At 35.8% G+C, this 19,686-nt stretch overlaps 1 protein-coding gene across 3 annotated transcripts; it reads left to right on the top strand.

Moving 5' to 3' along the window:
- The first annotated feature begins 1,889 nt into the window (after window positions 1–1,889).
- On the top strand, window positions 1,890–3,961 carry LOC115232749 (farnesol dehydrogenase-like). 3 transcript variants are annotated; one of them, XM_029802808.1, is made up of 6 exons: window positions 1,890–2,061; window positions 2,200–2,558; window positions 2,724–2,850; window positions 3,075–3,231; window positions 3,377–3,520; window positions 3,587–3,961. In XM_029802808.1, exons 2-6 carry the CDS (start codon window positions 2,252–2,254, stop codon window positions 3,626–3,628), a joined length of 777 nt encoding a protein of 258 aa, XP_029658668.1. In that variant the 5' UTR covers window positions 1,890–2,061; window positions 2,200–2,251; the 3' UTR covers window positions 3,629–3,961. The 3 variants fall into 3 exon arrangements, with proteins under 3 accessions (XP_029658668.1, XP_029658670.1, XP_029658669.1); XM_029802810.1 differs by having other exon boundaries at window positions 1,892–2,061; window positions 2,242–2,558; XM_029802809.1 differs by having other exon boundaries at window positions 1,892–2,061; window positions 2,192–2,558.
- The last annotated feature ends 15,725 nt before the right edge of the window (window positions 3,962–19,686 follow it).

The following is a 19,686-nucleotide window of genomic DNA, read 5'->3' as shown; positions in this document are numbered from 1 at the left end:
CTAGAACTTTACTAAAATATAAATTTTACTTGAAATATTAAATAAAAAATACTAGTATCTAATCCTGAAATTTATTTAATTAAAATAGTTTAATTTTTAGGTTCAATTTTTGGAGTTAAATAATTTTGTATTTATTGTATTACAGACTTTTTTATAAGAAATAACGAGAATAATTGTATAAGAAAAGCGTATATAACTTCTGACATATGTATATATGTATAAACGTAACATGATACTGTTTAACTCGCGGAAATCGATGTTTTATATCATTTTTTCATTTCGTGAATTTCATGCGGACCAAGGTCATATTTATGTGCTTGCACTTTGTTATGTAATTTGCTGCCTATGAAAAAAATATGAGGCCATAGTGGTAAGTGCAGAATGATGCGCGTAATCACAGCAACATTGAGAAATGGTCGAATAGCTGTAGCATCTGGCGGGCTGAACTGGGCCGGGAAGAAAGGCGGGAGAAGCTTCCTTTGGTTTTCTTGTTGATTTCCTCATCGTCTCGCGTGAACAAGAATAATGCTCTTGGCCTGATATCAGACCCAGTACCAGATGTCGGTTTACAAAGATCGATACACGACGTTGTTATTGCGTCCGGAAACGGGTATCGTTTATTCGTAGAAGGAGTAGAATCATTTCGAATCGCGAGATTCAAGATTACTGACATAGTAGATCCGAGATAATGACGCTGTTTACATAAAAGATAAATTAATCAGCGCAATAAGATAATTCGATACTTGCTTTTATTTGAGTATTTTTACCGACGATAAAAATGGAAATCGTATGATGTTCCATACTGATACTGGAATCATCTGTTAAAGCTTTGAATTCGATTGGTGTATCGAGTGCATTAGGGACGATAAAGTAAAATCTTTTAATTTCTCTTGTTTCTCACTAACATTGAATTCTCTTAGGTATACAAAGCAATAATTTAAATTTATTAACAATAAATTATCAATCAACATTTCTGTTTTATTATTTATATGTATGCAATATAACATCAAGATATGTATCAAAACTAATTCTGTTTTTATCGTATAAATATTTTTCTATATTGAGAATATGTTTTTTGCTAACGTCTCGACAAACTTCTGATGGTCATAAGTTGAAATATTTGTGTTATATATTTTGACAATAAGATCCTTCTTTTACGGGATGAGTCTCTGAGAGTCGTCTACCGGAATCTCCGGGATTTCGAAATATCCTGATATTCCGCCCGATGTCTTCGCGAAAGAGATTGGTTCAGAGACAGTACGCAGAAGCCAATGTGATTGTACGTGGATACAGAAGGGATTGCGGCAGGTCACGTCGCGCTTCACTTAAAACAAGTAAAGGCCGCGGCAAAACCGTAGGACGGAACCAGAGTGGGTAAACGGATAAACCTAAGCCGAAGGATCTCTGTCCTCCTACATGATGTGCCTGGCCTATACGTGTTCAACGTGCAGGACATACCTGCAACAAAGAATGGTTATCATATTTTTACGGAATATTCTTTATTAGAGTTGTATGATATGAGTACAAAAACTTGTAAGGTAGCAATTCGTATTTTGCTGTGACTCATAAAAAAGATAATCAATCATCTTTATCATAAAAAAATGCATTAATACATATCGCTTACTGATTTGGCATTTAATAATATTTAAATATTTGCTCTCTCGTACAAGAGAAAAAATAATATAATAATTAAAAAGATTATAAAATATCCAAAAATGTCTTAGATAATTTTTTGCCTTAGATTTTTATATTATCATTAATTTATAAAATATATGTATATTATATATGATCACACAGATATGCTCTCTGAGATTATTATCCCCACTTGATAAACGAAGGAATGAGTCAGCTCTGCTCTCTATCAGATAGAATTACTTTTATAATGCTCTCTTATTGCCTCTAGTTGCTACGCACAGTTCGTACTGAATCATCATATCGTTGATATGACCAGTTTGACCTACTGCGCACTTATTTAAAGTAGTGATCGTGCGAATTCATACGTTTTCCGTAGTGAATCTTATAAACTAGTTTTGCTGACAGCTGCGAATAGAAGATACATAGGTAAGCTTATGCATTAACGCGGTTGATGTTAATCGAAATGCCATTTCCACAAATTTATGGTCGAATTTAACGTCACTGCGATTGTAGATGCTAATAATTGCGTTTTTTACGTGCTTGAAATTATTTTCGGCTTGGTAGTTATTAGTGGCATGTCAACCGCGAGCTACGTCGTACTTGCAGACAGGCAATTATGGATCGCTGGATTGGTAAAACCGCAGTCGTTACCGGCGCTGCATCCGGCATCGGCGAAGCAATTACATGCGCTCTTCTGCGGTACGGAGTAAACGTGGCTGCTATAGATATCATGGGGGAAAAATTGCACGAACTTAGAGCGAAAAAGGAACAGCAAAAACTTCCGGGCATATTAGAAATTATACGGTGCGATGTAACTTTCGAAGCGGACATCAACAAGGCATTCGAACAAATCGAGACAAAGATGAAAGGCGTGGATATTATGATTAATAATGCTGCTTATTGTGAATATTCGCGCGTAATTGGTATGGCATTACATTACATATATAAATTATTACACAGAGAAAGAGAGAGAAAGAGAGAGAGAGAGAGAGAGAGAGAGAGAGAGAGAGAGAGAGAAAGAAAAACAATAGAAGGCTTAATCTGTCGTGTTAAAACATTTTAAAAAATTTCATAAATTTTACTTGCAGATGGTGTATGGAAATCATTTCAATTAATATTAAATACTAATGTCACGGCATATGCTGCATGTATAAATAAGGCAGTACATTCCATGCGCGACCGAAATGTCGAGGGGCACATTTTTAATGTCAACAGGTATTATTACTTAATTTGTTTATTAATTACAATATATACAAGTTTTGAAATAAGTTTAGACAAACTTTTAACATAAATAAATTATTTTCAAAACAAGCATTTATTTCTGGTTTTCCATAGTAAGACAAAAATGTAAAGAATTTTCCATGAAAAATACAACGACTTTTATTTATCATTAACATTTATTAGCAATTTGGTAATATAAATAATTTTGATATTTGTAGTGTTCTGGGTCATTGTATTCCAGCAAAACCTTGTGAAGGAAAAACTGATGCTGCATTGGATTTTAATCTATATGTCGCTTCTAAGCACGCAACTGTTGCTTTAACTCATACGGTACGACGTGAAATAGCAGACATTAAACCTTCTATTCGAATTACAGTAAGTTGCGATCAATTAAATTCATGTCTCTCTCTACTTCCGTACCTCTTGTCAGAGGATGGCGATCCCTCTGCATATATATGTGGTGTGCGTCTTTTTTATTAATTTTTCCGCAGATATACTCCTACTCATCCATTCTTTTCAGAGCATTAGTCCTGGTATCGTAAAAACGAATATAGCTTCACAATCAGAAAAAAAGCGTAATATTTTTGAAAAAATACCATTTATTCTACCAGAAGACATAGCGGATGCGATCATTTATGCTCTTGGAACACGACAGGAAGTTCAGGTTTAATTTTCGTTAACGCACTTTTTCTTTAATAAAAACATTGTTTTACACGTTGTTTAATTCCAGATTACAGAGCTTACTATTCAACATACTGGGGAATTACCATGAAAAATATGTTTAGTAACATGCTCATCTTAGTATACATCACTTTACAAGAAACTTATATACTATAAAGTAAGAAACTTGGTCCGCGTGAACTAAGCTTATATGTTGCTTTGCATTTTTTGCATGGATATAAAATTTGGTATGTTATTTTGTGTGTGTATATATATATGTATGTGTGTGCACGCGTGTGCTTGTAATATTTTATATACTTTGCCTCTAATATACATTTTGCTGATATCATTTTTTATAGTATACACACATATACACGTATATTTACCTCAGGTTGCAATTAAATTTATTGCGAAAAGAAGTAATCTAATAAAAAAATTATAAAAATAATAATTTCTATATTTATTTTTATTATCGTATTTATCAGCGCGCGATGCTTCGCGCACTATCGCTTTAAGATACATCCAAAAAATTCAAATTTGTGACATATCGTTTTGCTTATCGTAACGCAACATTATCGCCGATACGTTCACAATGTAATCGCTTCATTCAAATTTCGACAAAGTAGTTGTTACATGCGACCGGCGATTACATTCTACTTGGCGCATGACAAATACAGCGGTGTCTCATATGGCATTTACACGAACGATCGAAACGCGCGTTTCCTACACACTATGGCGTATCCGTATGCGTGTTTCTAAACATGAACTTCCGGCGACGATAGCAGCTCACATTGTACCGAGCTCGACTGTCAACCAAGGAGGTATTTGAAGCGATAGTTAAGATATCAAACAAATTCCGCCGTGTTTCGAGTAGAAGACTATTCGAGTGAGGAGAAATCACGTCGCGTATCAGCCGCGAGAGGAAAATCGATTTTCTCGGCGTGTGTCAAATGTCGAGTCCTGTCAAAATTTAAATGCATGCTTTAAATTCTAGCTTTGTGATTAAATTTCTTGCAATGTTTTAAAGAGATATTTTAGATTTCGATTTATTACACACGAGATATTTTACATTTATTACACATTTGGAAAACTTCATAAAATTAATGCAATTAGGATTCCGTCTCTTTTCCGTAGTGCTACAATAGAATACTACATTGACAAGATTTTTTTATACATTTGGATGATTGCGTAATATAATTTAAAACATCATTTTGGAAACTGTTTTGACTTTTCAGTTTGTTCGCAATTTTTTATATAAATATGGTCGATATAACTTATCTTGATATTATATTGAATAATAAGATTATTATTTTGTTATATTAACTCTGATTACACTATTTTTTTCAATATGCGTAAAAAAATAAATTATACACGAATTCAGTTAAGATAATTGCGCATGTTTTTATCTTACTTGTTATGTTACTATTAATAACACAAAGCCATGCAAATAATCCGTCTCGTTTTTATTCTTCGCTTTTAAGTGCTCTTAGCTGTTACATTAAGGAGTGGCGGGGTTAAGAAGAGCAAGATTTAAAGCGCAGAAGAGCAGCGGGGTGATGATCGATAAAGACGTACTCTCTCGGCGCTTCATAGGGCTGTCTGTATGGACAGGCCGGTATTTTGGAATTTATATTAAAATATGTAAATCTATTGGCGCGCGGGCATATTTGAAAACAGATAAATTATGCCGGCCGTGTATTGCGTTCCCGCGGTAAAATATCGACAGCGCGCGGCAAGGGGTTGAGGCTGACGGCGGAAGCGGAGTTCCTCGCATAACGGCACGTTCTGTCGACCGGCAGAAATGCGATTTATGACGATCATTGTGTAACGATCATAAATTATTTCTTTATTTACGTGAGAGAGAGAGAGAGAGAGAGAGAGAGAGAGAGAGAGAGAGAGAGAGAGCGCTTACGCGGCCAACAGCAGCATTTGCATTCATTGTTTTTTCGTGCCTTTCACGTCTTTCTCAAATAATAACACCTGATGCTTCCAAATTCTGCCACTCCTCGCTTATATCTAATTTACATTCTATAACAACGAGTTTATCTCGTAAGTTGGAATTGTTAGACACTTGTTTGTGCAATATAAAAATGTAAAATTAAATATTTTAAATTATTATAGAGATTTAAAATGTCGTTTTATAGTATAATTAGCAATTCGATATACTAGTAAGCTGGAATTAATAGTGGTTTGGTTCGAAAACATTCCTTATTCATAGCATAGGCTATTATATTGCTTCGAAAACTTAAACTAATTTCGTGAATTCCTGAATTTACACGAGCCACTGAATGTTAAGGAACAAACATCCCGATTTAACTTCCTTAAATGCGTTCGTAACTGTTTCTGACAGGGAACAACTCACCTTCTCTTCTCTACTGACTCTATATGCTAACAGTTGTTTGACCGTGTTTCTGCAGTTCTCGCGCATTTGAATATGTCTCAAAGTATATTTTGGGTACATCTTCTGTAAGTCTAAACAATCGATGAATATGTACGCATGGCTCTTGGAGAACATCATTTGCATCATATTTTTCCGCCTCTTTATTTACTGACTTGAAATGTAAAAAAATGAATCTTTTCTGCGAGTAACTACAAATATCATTTTTAATTGAAACGTTATCATAGACGGAATTGTTTCAGAAATCAAAACAAAAGAAATGAATTATAAAGAAAGGTAATAATAACTTGTTCATGGAAAATATAATAATTTTTACTGGTACTTGTAAATCTAAATATAATTTGTGTATAATTTGTATGTGTAATAGCACTTTATTTTTAAAAGAAAAAAAGAGAGAGAGAATACACAGGGATGTTAAATAATTCTACATTTAAAGATAACTAAAAAAAGTGATAACTTTAGTCTGTTTACATATTCAATCAAGAATTATTTTTTTCGAATTTTTTCCTAGAGCGCAAAGTTAAAACCTCGCAATTGAGAGTTGAAAAAAATGATTTTGATGCATCAGAAGTTTTGACTTGTGTCATTAAAGCGAGGGTATGCGAAGCGGAGAGCAAAACGTGGCGCGCAGCTGGATACGGTGACAACGTGGAGTCAGTCAGATTGTTAAGGGTTCGCTAGACGGGTTCGGGGATTCCAGCAGAAGGTTCGTTAGCGGAACACTGGCAGTGCAAACATGGCTTAAACCGACTGCGTACGTGCGTCAATGCGGTGTCAAATTTGAAGTGATTCGCGGTGACGGCGTGCACGTGACGCGTTGGAACAAAACGCGCACCTTCGCCGACGACGACGACGACGACGACGACGATCGTTCGGTATTGGCCCGTGCCGTGAGCCGTACATTGGGCTTGAATATCGAACAAGCCCGTCTGTTGACTTATTAAAAGCCGGCTGAAATTGGAGCAAAGGCGGAAAATTCGATTCCCCGGATTTCGGCCGATTTCCGTGTTCATCGTGGTGGTGCGGTAGTGACCTCAATTATTCCGCCGCGAATGAAAGCTATTTTCCCGGGGTAACTATATTGCGCGGTTCCGAGTGCATTCGAGCATATTTCTGATAGATGTAGACGACAGTTATCGCGTCCATGTCACTAGTTCAAGGTTTTAAGATCGTAAATCTTATTCAATTTTGATATTTTTTAAATTATGCTGTAATATTAAAAAAAAAACTTTTTATGAGGGTTTTTTTTGTGCATGCAGATCTTCTAGTATTAATAACATATCTGAATTGCATAAAAAGGGGAGATTAAATTACAAATGCCACGTTTATGTTTTTTTTTTTTAATTATTTTTCTTTTGCCAAAAATGCTTTCTTTGATATGATTATATAATGTGACGCATAAGGATAGTAACTAAATCGCCGCAACTGCAATTAGCGCGTATTCTGCTCTGCAACCGGTTTAGATAATGCAGTTTAAACCGTGCGCTTTATGCGTTATCTCGTCGATTGCTCCGCTAACCCCTGAAATTTTCGAACGACCTCTCATCGCCTATCATTTCCTTCCTTACCGTTGCCCCGTCTACCTTCCTTCGCATAATCTGCAATTGCGAAACTGCAAAGCGGAGAACTTGCGGAATAGTTCCCTCTCTTGCCCGGCGACTATGAATTTAATCGTTCTCCGCGCGATGTCGAATTCGACACGATTCGCGTAATGTCGAGGCAAGAGTCATTTGTATAATGTGGATAATAAGTCGGTGAGAAGGACAGCTGGGGATTATGACTTGTACCGTGGGATTTTGATTTTTCGCCTTGTATTACAAAAGGGGGCGTATACCTCGAGAATGAATATTATGGACGGCGCTCTTGTCAAGCGCACGGGAAAGAGGAGAATCTTTCGCCTCCGCTATATAAATCCGCTCGTTTCATTCGTCCGCATCCCGGAGACATTCATGAGGTAAAAAGATGCGCATAATGTTATCAACGCATTCCCGACGTGGCCGCGCGTAGTTTAATCCACTGCGACGCTGATCCCCCGCGGTACACGATGAATTCCGTCCGTCGTCGTCTGTAGTGGTTGTTAGTAATATTGGATGAGGCTAAAAGGAGAAATCTGAGAGAAGTGTCATTTGAATAATGTAAATAAGTTTACTTCGCTTGGAAAATATAAAAACAAGAAAAATCGCGATTTCTTTCCCAGTTGGAGAAAATACATGCGAGCGCCATGATTTAATCTATTGAGAAAATACTGCATCTATTGCGTCGAGTAATTCATCAATGTAGTGAAATATTAAATCGAGAGAATTTAACAGAGATAAGTTTTTATTGAAATATGACATGGCTTTTAGACAGATTTTTTATTAATAATTTATATATGTTACGTATATTTTATATGTGTCTAGGTTTTATATTGCCATTGATTGTAAAATATTTGTTAAAATCGATAAAAAGACTAAACAAAAATATTTTCTCTAATATTTGATTATGTTTTGTACCGAATATTTTAAAAAAATTATTAGGCTATTAAATCACTATCTATTTCTGTAATTGAGTCCTACAGTGGAAAAATGAAAAGATTGTAGCCAGCATGCTTTTATAACACAGCGTTAAAATTAAAAAATTATTATTGTATGTAATAAAAATTGAAATAAATGGAATAAATATTGTATACGAACGATAGATCATCCAACATACATACGTGCCGGATGTTTATCGTTTTTCAATAAATCTTTGAATATTTAATCGGAATTAATAGGAAATTGAAAGTCTTCGCGACGTTGATACATAACGTTGTCGCTCGATCGGAAAATTCATATCGAATTTATTGATGAAGTTTCTTTAGCGTATCTTTGCCAACATCTTCACTTGTGCAGGAGATTTTACAATACTATTACAAATAACGGCTATTTCTTTCAAAAATACGTACGGAAAGAGACCTCGAACTATTATTAAGGATGATTCGATAATCTTTCGGAAATTCGTGCTTTTTTTCTTACGGAAGGTAAACGTTGATAAGAACTGTGAAACATATAACGATATATCGAAAGCAAGAAGAAGAGATGGTAACTTTAAACTATTCTCTACGAAACATCCGTATAAATAACGGCTGGTTTCACACTCGTGGAATTTACATATATCACCTTATACAATATATGTAAGAAACAATCAATAAGAGCGCTAAGCACTCACATTAACAATTGAATAGAGACAAAGCATAATTTTACGTGTATACCTACTCGTTCGAATAGCGGTAATGCCATATCAACGTATATAAACGAAGAGGTTTATCACCGTGAGGCTATCGTTATCGCCGTAAACGACTTGCCGCCAGAGTATTTCCACTTATTTCATATTCAGCCATTCATGTAGGTGGATGACGACAACGAGATGACACCGTTAACGACACCGCGTGAACGTCTTCTCCATAGGGTGCGCTTAACTCCGGCGCACTCTCTGCTCCGTAGGAACCGCTGTTACGAGGACGAGCGTCCGTGCGCGATGTAACGACGCCGGTCGTGATTTAAACGATATATCAAGTCGTCGGTTGCGAGGCGCGTGTGTCGAGGCATTATCGTCGTCATTACGGCCATTATCGCGCGAAATGATAGCATTCATCCCGCTCCTTCCCACGTTTTCACGTGCTCAGTCGCCATCAGGCCTCGATCTGTTCACGAAAATCAAGTTATACCGAGCGCTTTATTAGCGAATTGCGACCTAAATGACGTCTAGACAAGTCTGTTGTCCATTTCTATCCCGTATGATTTATCTCAGAAAAACTCTTGAACTTCTCTGATTGATCGATTTGTGTGTGTGTGTGTGTGTGTGTTGTATTTTTGTGTGCTTCGTCATTTTATCACCATCAAATGGCTTATCTTAATTTAATAATTATGTTAGAAATATTTCTTTCGTAGAATCGATAAGTGAATCTGTTTTAATGATTTGAAAAGCGTTGAAGTTTGATATAGGTGTTGATATCAATGTTTTGTTTGAATGCATACATTTTAATTTGATATTTGTATTCTCATATGTTAACTATTGTGAGATTATAATTAATACAACTTGCAACAATACATTTAAAAATATTTATATCCTCTTTTTCGACATTTTACAATGCTTCTCATTATTCTTGAAAGAAACGTTTTTTTTCTACAGCAGATTGTTATTCGCTGTTATTACTGTAATTTGCATGAAGCATTATGTATGGAGAAATCGTATGTGGATCTATTTTTTATATACGAATTATCCATCTTTAACGCGTATCTCAACATCGTTATTTGTTGGAGTCTCCTTCTTTTCTTTTTATCAAAGTTAGTCATATTCCTTCATGAAAAAATGTTCACGTGAGTCACTTTGCTCGGAGAAAAGATTCTAGGATACCTAGAGGGTGAATGAGGTTGACGTATTGAAAAGGGATGATGCTCTTTCTCGCAGAGCAAAGGAAACGAATGCTCGATCTCTGTCGACTTAACGAGACAACGAACGCCGCATTGTCTTTCGCAAACGATGTAAAGGCGGTCGCCGATTCCACCTTTGGCTCGATTCTTTTCGCCATTTGCAAGGTCTTCTTTTTCAGGCGAAACAGCGCGGATGATTGATATCTATCGTTCCGTTTGAATTTTCTATAAATTTCAATTTATTTCTCCATTTAATACATTTATATTGTTTCTACATATAAAGCTAAATCTTTTTCCATTGTATATTGCTGTATTTTTATGATTTATTAATATTTAATTTATATATAACTTTTTTTGGTAAATTCACATTTTTAAATTAAATTTTTTTTTCTTGGATTTATGTATACACTGATTAATTTACATATATACTAATTTATAAATACATACCTTTCTAAATTTTTTATAACATTTACAATTATATATATCAAAGATGATTGTTATAGAAAATATTGGCATTAAATTTTTCTGATACTTTTACAATTCGCAACAAGACAGGTGTTAATATCAGTTTAATCTAGATTCGTATCCGATCATTGTTATCATCGATTTATAACTGGTCACTTAGACGCGGAGTACACGATTGAAAGTTTGGCATACGCATGAGGACGAGAATGAGGCTCGTTGAAGCTTGCTGAAGCTTTCGCGGCTTGCCTGCTGACTCTGCCGTGCGTCTTATCCGCACGGCAATCCAAACTTTGCTAAGTCAATACCGACGACCCTCCACGGATGAGAGGCTTCTGCGTCATGCTCTTCGATTAGTTTCGTTCCAGAGTCCCGATACTACCGGCTCGGAAACTTACGAGTCGTCACGACCGAGTGGTTTGTCTTTCTTCGACTTCGACCAAAGGCTTTTCTACCTTTACTTCGCTCTTTTATACTTCCCACACCATCGCCGCGTCAATTCGCGAAAGAAATAAAATGGTTATGCGTCTTTCAGTGGTTAAAAACGTCGTGGAAAGTACTTCGTTGCAACGTATCGGTATTGTTATTGAATTTCGTGGCGAATCGGGGAATTTGTCTTTACAGTTTGTAAAAAATTTGTATTGTATAATTTATATTATACATATATACATTTATATATTTTCATATAAGTATTATATGTGAGAAATATATAACACATCACAGTTTTGATAATTAAAAATTATTGCGCATTAATTGTTCGTTAGATGATTCAGTATTGTTCTTCAAATATTTTAGCCAAAGAAAAGTTCGTTCTTTTCTTCGGCCACCTTCTACATCCGATGATTAAAGACGTGACGTGACTGAAGCAACGAAATGCACGAAAGAACACAAGGGAATACGTGGCCTGTATAGAAGAAGACGTAAGTTTCTTAAGCGCGTAATGCCGAATGTCTTTCGGGATTTCTTGCGCGTGGAAGATAAAGGAGGAAAGTCGATGTAACAAAGTTAGTCGTGTAAAGGGGTTTGTAGACCGAACTCCTTCACACCACTGATTGCAGTCCGCGTTACAAAGACCCGCGACGAGAGATAAATGCTGTTGGCTGTCTCTTTACAGGTCTCTACTCATTAACGGCGACGATAAGTTTAACGACTCTGCCTTGGTGTTTCTTCAGCCGAGTCTTCAAGCGCTGCACACGCAATTTCAAATGCCGGCCGGCGCTTTTACAGCAAAATCGTAGTAAAGGAGCCTTGTGTAAGAGAATTTCTGTGAGATATTTTATAATTGCTTGTATTGGGCATTCACATTAATTTATTTTTCGACGAAATTTATTTATTGTATTATACATTTTTAAATTAATCTCTAATATACATATATAAGATCACAAAAATATTTGAAGAGACAACAGCATTTTATAATTAAATTTGAATTGATATATATAGAGAAGTATATCATTATATTATAATAATTATGTGTTCAGCACCATATAATTATTGCAGAAAATAAAACAATAATCTATTACATTTTATTCTTTATTAGACAAACAGCTTTTTATTAAGCATTACGCGTAAATAAGCACAATGCAATGCAAATTAGATTCTTTACACATAGCTCGAATACTATGCCATTTAAATGGCTTTGTCTCTAAAGCCTCATCATTTATTTTGTCATGTTGATGGCTGTATTCGTTTGTTAATGATACTTGCCAATAATAGTTTAGGCTGTTTATATCAAAAGAAAATTAGACTTTAATCCATTAACGGATATGTTAAATCGTTTTTGCTGGGACTCTGTTATCTACTCGTACCATCCGGGTTTAATTGCATATAATTAAGCCGCGTTTTATCCCCTTTTGCGCATCGAACGTATTTATGCGCTTGTAACGACGTTCAATCTCATTATAATGTCAAAAGTGGCACGTATTTTACGTTTACTAAACGGCAGTCTCTCTCCCCCCCTCTCTCTCTCTCTCTCTTTCTCTCAGCCTACAGTTAACACGGCAACTGAAAAGCGCTCGATGATTTAATCAATAATTCGTTCACGCGTTTCGAAAGCTATAATATCTGTTATTTTATTGTGTAGAAAAGTTGCGCGTCCCATCATTCTCATGCGCAATCAATAGGCTTCTGGTGTGTGTGTGTGTGTGTGTGTGTGTGTGCGCGCGCGTGTGTGTAGGTAATTCCGTAAATTGGTAAATCCATAAAATTGCTCTTTCCAATATATATTTTTTATAGATCAATTTTAGTTACAATTAATGTTTAATAACTGCGCGCGATAAAGTGTTTAATACTTTTAAACGTTATAATAATTATAACATTATAAGAGTCATTTGCGTTGATTATTTAAACATATTAGAGACATGTCGAAATGAATGAAAAATTATATTGTTTTACGTTATTCATTTCTACCGTTGACTCACAACAATTGATTAAATATGTACATAAAAATTAACTTTTGAGTATATTTTGAAAATTATTATTATATTATAAAATATCTCTTGAATGCATTAAATTAAAATTATATGCGATTCTTGAGAGAAATATAAATGAGATATATAGAAAAGTTTGCATTTTTTGATCAGAAACTTTACTGTATCTCATGCAAATTGAGTAATTGGCGAATTACATGGAAAAGAAAAGCAAAGCGATAAATGTACCATCTTTTTTCTTATACATCTTTGCTGTATTTGTATACAGCAATAAGAAAACTTTTGTGGACGGGGCGGTGCGTGTACGTCGGGGGAACAAAAGCTATGCATAGATTTACATCGCGGACGCCCCGCGTTCGATTCACCCCGTGGCAAGAAGCTTTATGGTCGTCCCGGTACTCCCGGAGGCTCAACCGCACCGATTTGTCGGGAAACCGTCGAATCTTCAGGGACAGGCGAATTATTATTCGGGAACATCGATCGTTTTGACGGCCGCGCTGTCGGCCTGGTCAATCTTTGTGAAGGTTGAGAAAAATTCTTTGAATGCAAAAAGAAAATATAATAGATCTGAGATAAAGATGAAATTATTTATCATAAGTTGAGCATAGCATAAAAATAAAAAAAAAAGAATAAAAACGAGGATACATGAATATATTTAGCACAATTAGGAATATATATGATTTAATAAAATACATATAATATTTTATATAAGAAATATTTCAAGAGTTTTTATATAATTGTGTGTGATTGGAAGTTTAATAATGTTTAAGTATATATAAAATACAATACAAATAAGATATCAGTTAATAAAATATTACTATAAATTTTTGCATTTGCATTTTTATTATATATTGCTTAGAATTATTATCATTTGATATTTAATTGATTCTCTTATATGGCAATATAGATTATAATTAATTGTGTTTATTACAATGTATTTTAAAAAGTTTTGGCTATGTATTTAAAACGGCAAATTTTTCTTTGTATGTTCAGAGACAATTGCAAATAGCTATTGAAATGCAGTTTTGTTACGGACGTCTATGCAGTATTATGATGCACCAGTGCGCCCTTGTGTATCGTGTATTTCGCGGTCAACAGCGATACTGCAAAAGTTTTACGTGACACAGTTTCGTAGGGATTTGTTAGCAATCTGTGGCATTCAGTCACGCAGGCCTACTGTTTTCTGTTGTTTCGGATCACCGTGCCCGTTTTTTTTTCCGATTTCACACCGTGTGTGACAGGTGTATTTTTTGATTCTTTGCACAAAAACCGCACCGCCTCGTCTCGTTCTATGCAGCATGACTTTGTCGAAATAAAACGTCGTTCAATTGTGTCAAACTGGATTTTCGAACGCGAGAATCCCGCTAAATTTTTGGTGCACTTTGATATCTTTCAATGTAGAATGTTTGTTTTAAATTTGATAGCGCTTTCATTTGCGCCAATTAACTGTAATTATTGTTACTCGAGATTTCAACGTGTAATTGAAATATTACATCCATTTAGTGCGCGCGTGTCCGTTATCACATTACGTATCTTTTCATTGTAGGGTATTTTTGATTATACACAATGTACGTTGATCAGAAAGGAAGACATAATAACGCATTTATGGAAAGAAAAAAAAACCGCTTATTCGACATTGTGTCATTAAACAATAACAATGTTTGCCGTCGGTGCGTTGAACCGCGATTTATCGTTTTGAGAGACAGCTTTTACGCTATTTTTATCGCAGTGCAAAAGCCGTTTCCAAAACATACCGCGTGGAAGAGGATACTCGCACATCGATGGTAAAGGAACGAGTGCGAGAAATAATTTATTCCAAGCAAAAGCAAGAGAGAGTTCATCTTTGGCTTGTTTGGTGTGGGCGGTGGCGCATAGTATACGATCTTAAATGAAAATGATTTCCCTGGAGAGGAAAAGCTGGGTAGGACCGCGTGACGAAGGGACAGATCAGGGAAGGGAGAATGTCTTAGGTTAACCCCCAGATCTTGAAAGAACCACATCCGCTTTACCGTTCATTTCTCTTCAAAAATACGAAAGGAATATAAACTCTTACGAATTAATGCTATTCTACTTGCGGTTATCCGCGAAACGAACTCACGCCTTTCCATTCCTTAATGGAAGATTTTGATGCATGTTCGTCTCTCATTTTAAAGAGATTGCTTTTGTAGCTTTTTTATGGATTTATAAAAAAAATACGCAAGCAACATTTTTGTCTCACTATATAATAAAATAGTATTATAAATATATGTATGTACACACAAATTATTTTTTATTATATAACGTTTGTTAGTTTTTTATTGTTGTGATCTCATATCTATCAAAATAGAATAAGTTTCAAAAGTTATTTTCTACAATATAATATGTTGAGCTATATTAAATTTTAAAAAGAACATTAATAATAATAAAATTAATGCTCAAAATAGCTTAAAATAACATAATTGTAATGCATTTTACAGTTCTCCATCGACCACGAATGTAATGGACATAGGCTATCAATGGAAAACTCTTCTCTCTTGGTCGATCCTCGCGGCTAAGCTCGAAATAGAAAATGTTTTCTGACGATATACCGAAAATTCAGACTGATTCGTCTCTGTCACCGAAGAAAGGACGAGCGAAGAAAAGAGAGAAGAATTGAGAAGGAACAGGGATGCCGGGAAGTTTGCGGGAGTAAGCGCGGGTGTGAGTGAACGGGGAAGGTGTCGGGGTAGGAAAGGAGAGGAACGTTAAGGGAGAGAATGGAGAAGCTGCCTCTCTCGGGGCCTATTTGTAAATCAGTTCCCGGTTGCTGGATCCTGATAAACGTCCTCGTTACGCGAAAACGTGCCGGCGACGCGATTATTTAACATCGCGACGCCAGCAAGCAAGCGACCAACCTTCCTCTCCCTCTTCTTCCCTCCGAAACATTTGTCTCCTGGTGCCCCTTCGCGCCTCGTCCACACCCGTAACATCGGAGGATGCACTGAATGCCGCGTTGTCCCCGTCGCTATATACGTCGCTTCTATCTAAATTGCAAATATTCCTCCGCGAAATCACGATCGAGAGCGAAGATGGGCAAAGACGCGACCACGATGGTGCAAAGTGTTTCGCCTGGGGAAGATGTGAAGTTTGACGGAGCGCGGTTGAATGAATACCAAATTAAGGTATCGTTAAATCGTTCAGCGAAATTGCTGGCTATATGTCGACAGAAAGAAAGAGAGAGAAAAAGAGAGAGAGAGAGAGAGAGAAGCAAGATGATAATAATAATAAAAATAATGATAGGGTTAACAAGGCAATAGATAATGTAAATGTGTTTTAATTTAATGAAACCGACAGAGGCAAAAGACTATCGTAGAAGCAAGATGATAATAATAATAAAAATAATGATAGGGTTAACAAGGCAATAGATAATGTAAATGTGTTTTAATTTAATGAAACCGGCAGAAGCAAAAGACTATCGTATTATGCACAGATTTAAATAACGCCGCGTTATAAAAATCAATCTGTATGTCGAGAGATTTAAATATAAATTAATATAAATGACATTATAGAAATATACTTCAAAGATATGTTCTCATCAATAGAATTAACTTTTTATTGAATGATATAATTTATGACAATCAAACAAATTTCATCTTTTACATGTTATTTCGATTTATGTAAGTGCATTCTCTCATTGTTTAAGATTCCATTGCTACATCAGTTCTAAAGTACACATATCGTGAAAGAGTATTGGTCGAAGGAAATATCGTTTCGCGTTGATGCGATTGTAAAATTTAAGGTCCGTATACTATCGAAAGTTACTTGCGCGCAAATGTTCTCGCGCTGATTTCAAACAGTTATATGATTTTGTGACTTCTCGCGTACTTGAACATAAATCGCAACACAGTCATACACAGACTCTCGAATCTTGTACTTACTCGTCGAAAATGCTCTTTGGAGTTTGAAACGTTTGTACGACTTTTATGCCTCTCCAAGCTGCCTGCACGTCGCGTTTACAGATGCTTCGCCGAAGGAAGCATTTTGTTACGCGCGTATGTTACTTCGGAACAATTACGAGATGGACTTTTCTTCGTTCAAACTATCACCGAAGGCCATAAGAAATTCACGAATCATCCAATTGTCTTATGTTTATCGCGTTTTACGTTTGAGCACTTCCTCTGAATTTTGGCAGTATCCATATTTACCCGTCAGCACGACGCGACACTAAAAGTGCATCGTTTTAGAAGGAAGATCGATCGAGGGAAACACCAACATTGTCACCATCGCGGGCCTCATAATGGAATGTTGTTGACGTGACGTTGACGACGACGTTGAAGGATCGAGGGAGAAATTTTCCTCCTTCGGTCCGAGCAACGTCGCTGTCGATCAAGCAATTAGCCTTCCCGCTCTCACATCCCTTCTATAAACTCGTTTTGAATAGATCATAATTTTCGTCAAAATATATGCTTAAGTTGGAGAAGCTGCCTCTCTCGGGGCCTATTTGTAAATCAGTTCCCGGTTGCTGGATCCTGATAAACGTCCTCGTTACGCGAAAACGTGCCGGCGACGCGATTATTTAACATCGCGACGCCAGCAAGCAAGCGACCAACCTTCCTCTCCCTCTTCTTCCCTCCGAAACATTTGTCTCCTGGTGCCCCTTCGCGCCTCGTCCACACCCGTAACATCGGAGGATGCACTGAATGCCGCGTTGTCCCCGTCGCTATATACGTCGCTTCTATCTAAATTGCAAATATTCCTCCGCGAAATCACGATCGAGAGCGAAGATGGGCAAAGACGCGACCACGATGGTGCAAAGTGTTTCGCCTGGGGAAGATGTGAAGTTTGACGGAGCGCGGTTGAATGAATACCAAATTAAGGTATCGTTAAATCGTTCAGCGAAATTGCTGGCTATATGTCGACAGAAAGAAAGAGAGAGAGAGAGAGAGAGAGAGAGAGAGAGAAGCAAGATGATAATAATAATAAAAATAATGATAGGGTTAACAAGGCAATAGATAATGTAAATGTGTTTTAATTTAATGAAACCGGCAGAAGCAAAAGACTATCGTATTATGCACAGATTTAAATAACGCCGCGTTATAAAAATCAATCTGTATGTCGAGAGATTTAAATATAAATTAATATAAATGACATTATAGAAATATACTTCAAAGATATGTTCTCATCAATAGAATTAACTTTTTATTGAATGATATAATTTATGACAATCAAACAAATTTCATCTTTTACATGTTATTTCGATTTATGTAAGTGCATTCTCTCATTGTTTAAGATTCCATTGCTACATCAGTTCTAAAGTACACATATCGTGAAAGAGTATTGGTCGAAGGAAATATCGTTTCGCGTTGATGCGATTGTAAAATTTAAGGTCCGTATACTATCGAAAGTTACTTGCGCGCAAATGTTCTCGCGCTGATTTCAAACAGTTATATGATTTTGTGACTTCTCGCGTACTTGAACATAAATCGCAACACAGTCATACACAGACTCTCGAATCTTGTACTTACTCGTCGAAAATGCTCTTTGGAGTTTGAAACGTTTGTACGACTTTTATGCCTCTCCAAGCTGCCTGCACGTCGCGTTTACAGATGCTTCGCCGAAGGAAGCATTTTGTTACGCGCGTATGTTACTTCGGAACAATTACGAGATGGACTTTTCTTCGTTCAAACTATCACCGAAGGCCATAAGAAATTCACGAATCATCCAATTGTCTTATGTTTATCGCGTTTTACGTTTGAGCACTTCCTCTGAATTTTGGCAGTATCCATATTTACCCGTCAGCACGACGCGACACTAAAAGTGCATCGTTTTAGAAGGAAGATCGATCGAGGGAAACACCAACATTGTCACCATCGCGGGCCTCATAATGGAATGTTGTTGACGTGACGTTGACGACGACGTTGAAGGATCGAGGGAGAAATTTTCCTCCTTCGGTCCGAGCAACGTCGCTGTCGATCAAGCAATTAGCCTTCCCGCTCTCACATCCCTTCTATAAACTCGTTTTGAATAGATCATAATTTTCGTCAAAATATATGCGTAAGTAAAGTGAATCTATTTTGATGCTCCTCTTCTGTGGTTACCATAAAATATTTCACACAGTTCTTAAAATATTATTATATATTTACAACGTATTTAAAAATATTATTACAAAGTATTCATTTTATTGTAAAGTATTGATATTTTTTTTATATTAAAAAATAGATTATTTTATTATAAACTATTAAACTTATAAAAAACTAGTAAACTTATAAATTCTTATCAAAACTAAAAATGTTTGATAATCGTTTTACACATTTTTCTCCAATTAAACATGATAAATATTTCTATTTTATATTATTTTGCAATAATTTAATTTTCTTTATTATACATATTTTGTTATTATTAAATTTATATATAATGTATATTATTATAGTATCATTAGCCGAGTATTATATTTAAACGCAGTTATATATTAGTTTATATATGTTAATGCAATTTGTGAAAGATTTATATAACATTTTTATATAGGTAGAGAAAA

This window comes from Formica exsecta, unplaced genomic scaffold (genome assembly GCF_003651465.1).
Source record: "Formica exsecta isolate Colony F162 unplaced genomic scaffold, ASM365146v1 scaffold15, whole genome shotgun sequence".
Taxonomy (NCBI): Eukaryota; Metazoa; Arthropoda; class Insecta; order Hymenoptera; family Formicidae; genus Formica; species Formica exsecta.
This window is presented reverse-complemented; position numbering and strand designations above follow the sequence as displayed.